Consider the following 1,299-nt stretch of genomic DNA (forward strand, 5'->3'; position numbering starts at 1 on the left):
TTATCATCATTATTTTTGCACATACAATGCACAATGATCACTTGATATTGCACAGCTGTTGTGTTTATTTTGTGATTATAGGCAATCCAGTACAGAGAACAGAGATTTTTGGTGAAGTTAGACAGAACAGTATGATTTTGAGAAAAGATATTTCCTTCACATTATCATTAGTAGGTATTACATATATATTGTATATATATTGTCATACGCACTGATTGATTTTATTTGTTTACAGGAAAAAAGAAAGACCATTAATGGTGAAGACATTCTCTGGGCCATGAATGCCTTAGGGTTTGAAAACTACGTAGAACCACTTAAAATTTACTTACAAAAATTCCGTGAGGTGAGTAATGAAATACACTGGTTTGATTGCTTAGTATCTTGTCATTAAGTTTTGTGATTCTTATATTCTGAAGTGGTAGCTGAAGTTAGGCAGGCAACTTGAGCAGAGACTTGCATGTTCTTGTAAAAATGAGAGGGAGGAGGGCAAATTCTTGTTACCTTCCTGTGGAAAATGGTATGTTTGAATATTAGCAGAAGCAAAGATATTGGTTTTTAATGTGCTGAGAAGATAGTTTTCGTATCTCACAAATAAAGACATTAGTCTTTAATGAGGAGGTTGGAAAGAAAAGCTAAACCCTTTATAATACCATTATTGGACTTATATTAATCCTATCAGTCAGATCAGGTACATACATCCTATGATGAGAATTTTTTTTTTGGCAACATTATAATTTAAAATGTATTTGTGTTTTCTCATTTTGGACATATCATTGTTACACAAAATTCTTGTTTCTAGCCATCATATGATAAAAGAATGTTCCTTAATGTCTAGTTATATCTGCATTTGTATATAAATACATTCTAAACATCCAAGAGAGTCATACGTATGTGCTAGGGATGAACAGTGTATGAGAAACAAAGTTCATGATTTTTTGTAATTTTGGGAAATGTTTTTGATGCCATATTAGCTAGTTTATAATCTATAACTGAATTGTGTGATCTATTTGTATAATAAGAGGACAATAAAAGCAAGAACTGTATTGTATTTATTTTAGTAAATGTTTGTTGGATGTAGTTATATTGACAGAGTAACAGATGTTCACACTTTTTGCCTAAACTAAAGTAGCTGATCATTTTGGTAAAGCTTTGTTGTTCTACTATTAAGCTCTTTTGCCTTTCACAGAATAATTTGTTTAGCTGATGTGCGGGTGTGGCATTCCAGTATAATCACATAGGCTTATACATTTATGGCTTTAACTGAACTGACAACTAGCAGTTGGCTCGACTGCTTGAGTA

The 1,299-nt window shown here is 32.0% G+C and overlaps 1 protein-coding gene across 4 annotated transcripts in view; it reads left to right on the forward strand.

Annotated features, from left to right (window-relative positions):
- Positions 1–1,299, forward strand: part of LOC119592488 (nuclear transcription factor Y subunit B-4-like) — an 8,853-nt gene that overhangs the window by 6,317 nt on the left and 1,237 nt on the right. For all 4 annotated transcript variants that reach the window (XM_037941322.1, XM_037941324.1, XM_037941323.1 and 1 more), the window contains exon 4: positions 236–343. In XM_037941322.1, the coding sequence (XP_037797250.1) occupies positions 236–343 (108 nt within the window). The remainder of the gene's footprint in view (positions 1–235; positions 344–1,299) is intronic.

Source organism: Penaeus monodon, chromosome 30, assembly GCF_015228065.2.
Source record: "Penaeus monodon isolate SGIC_2016 chromosome 30, NSTDA_Pmon_1, whole genome shotgun sequence".
NCBI lineage: Eukaryota > Metazoa > Arthropoda > Malacostraca > Decapoda > Penaeidae > Penaeus > Penaeus monodon.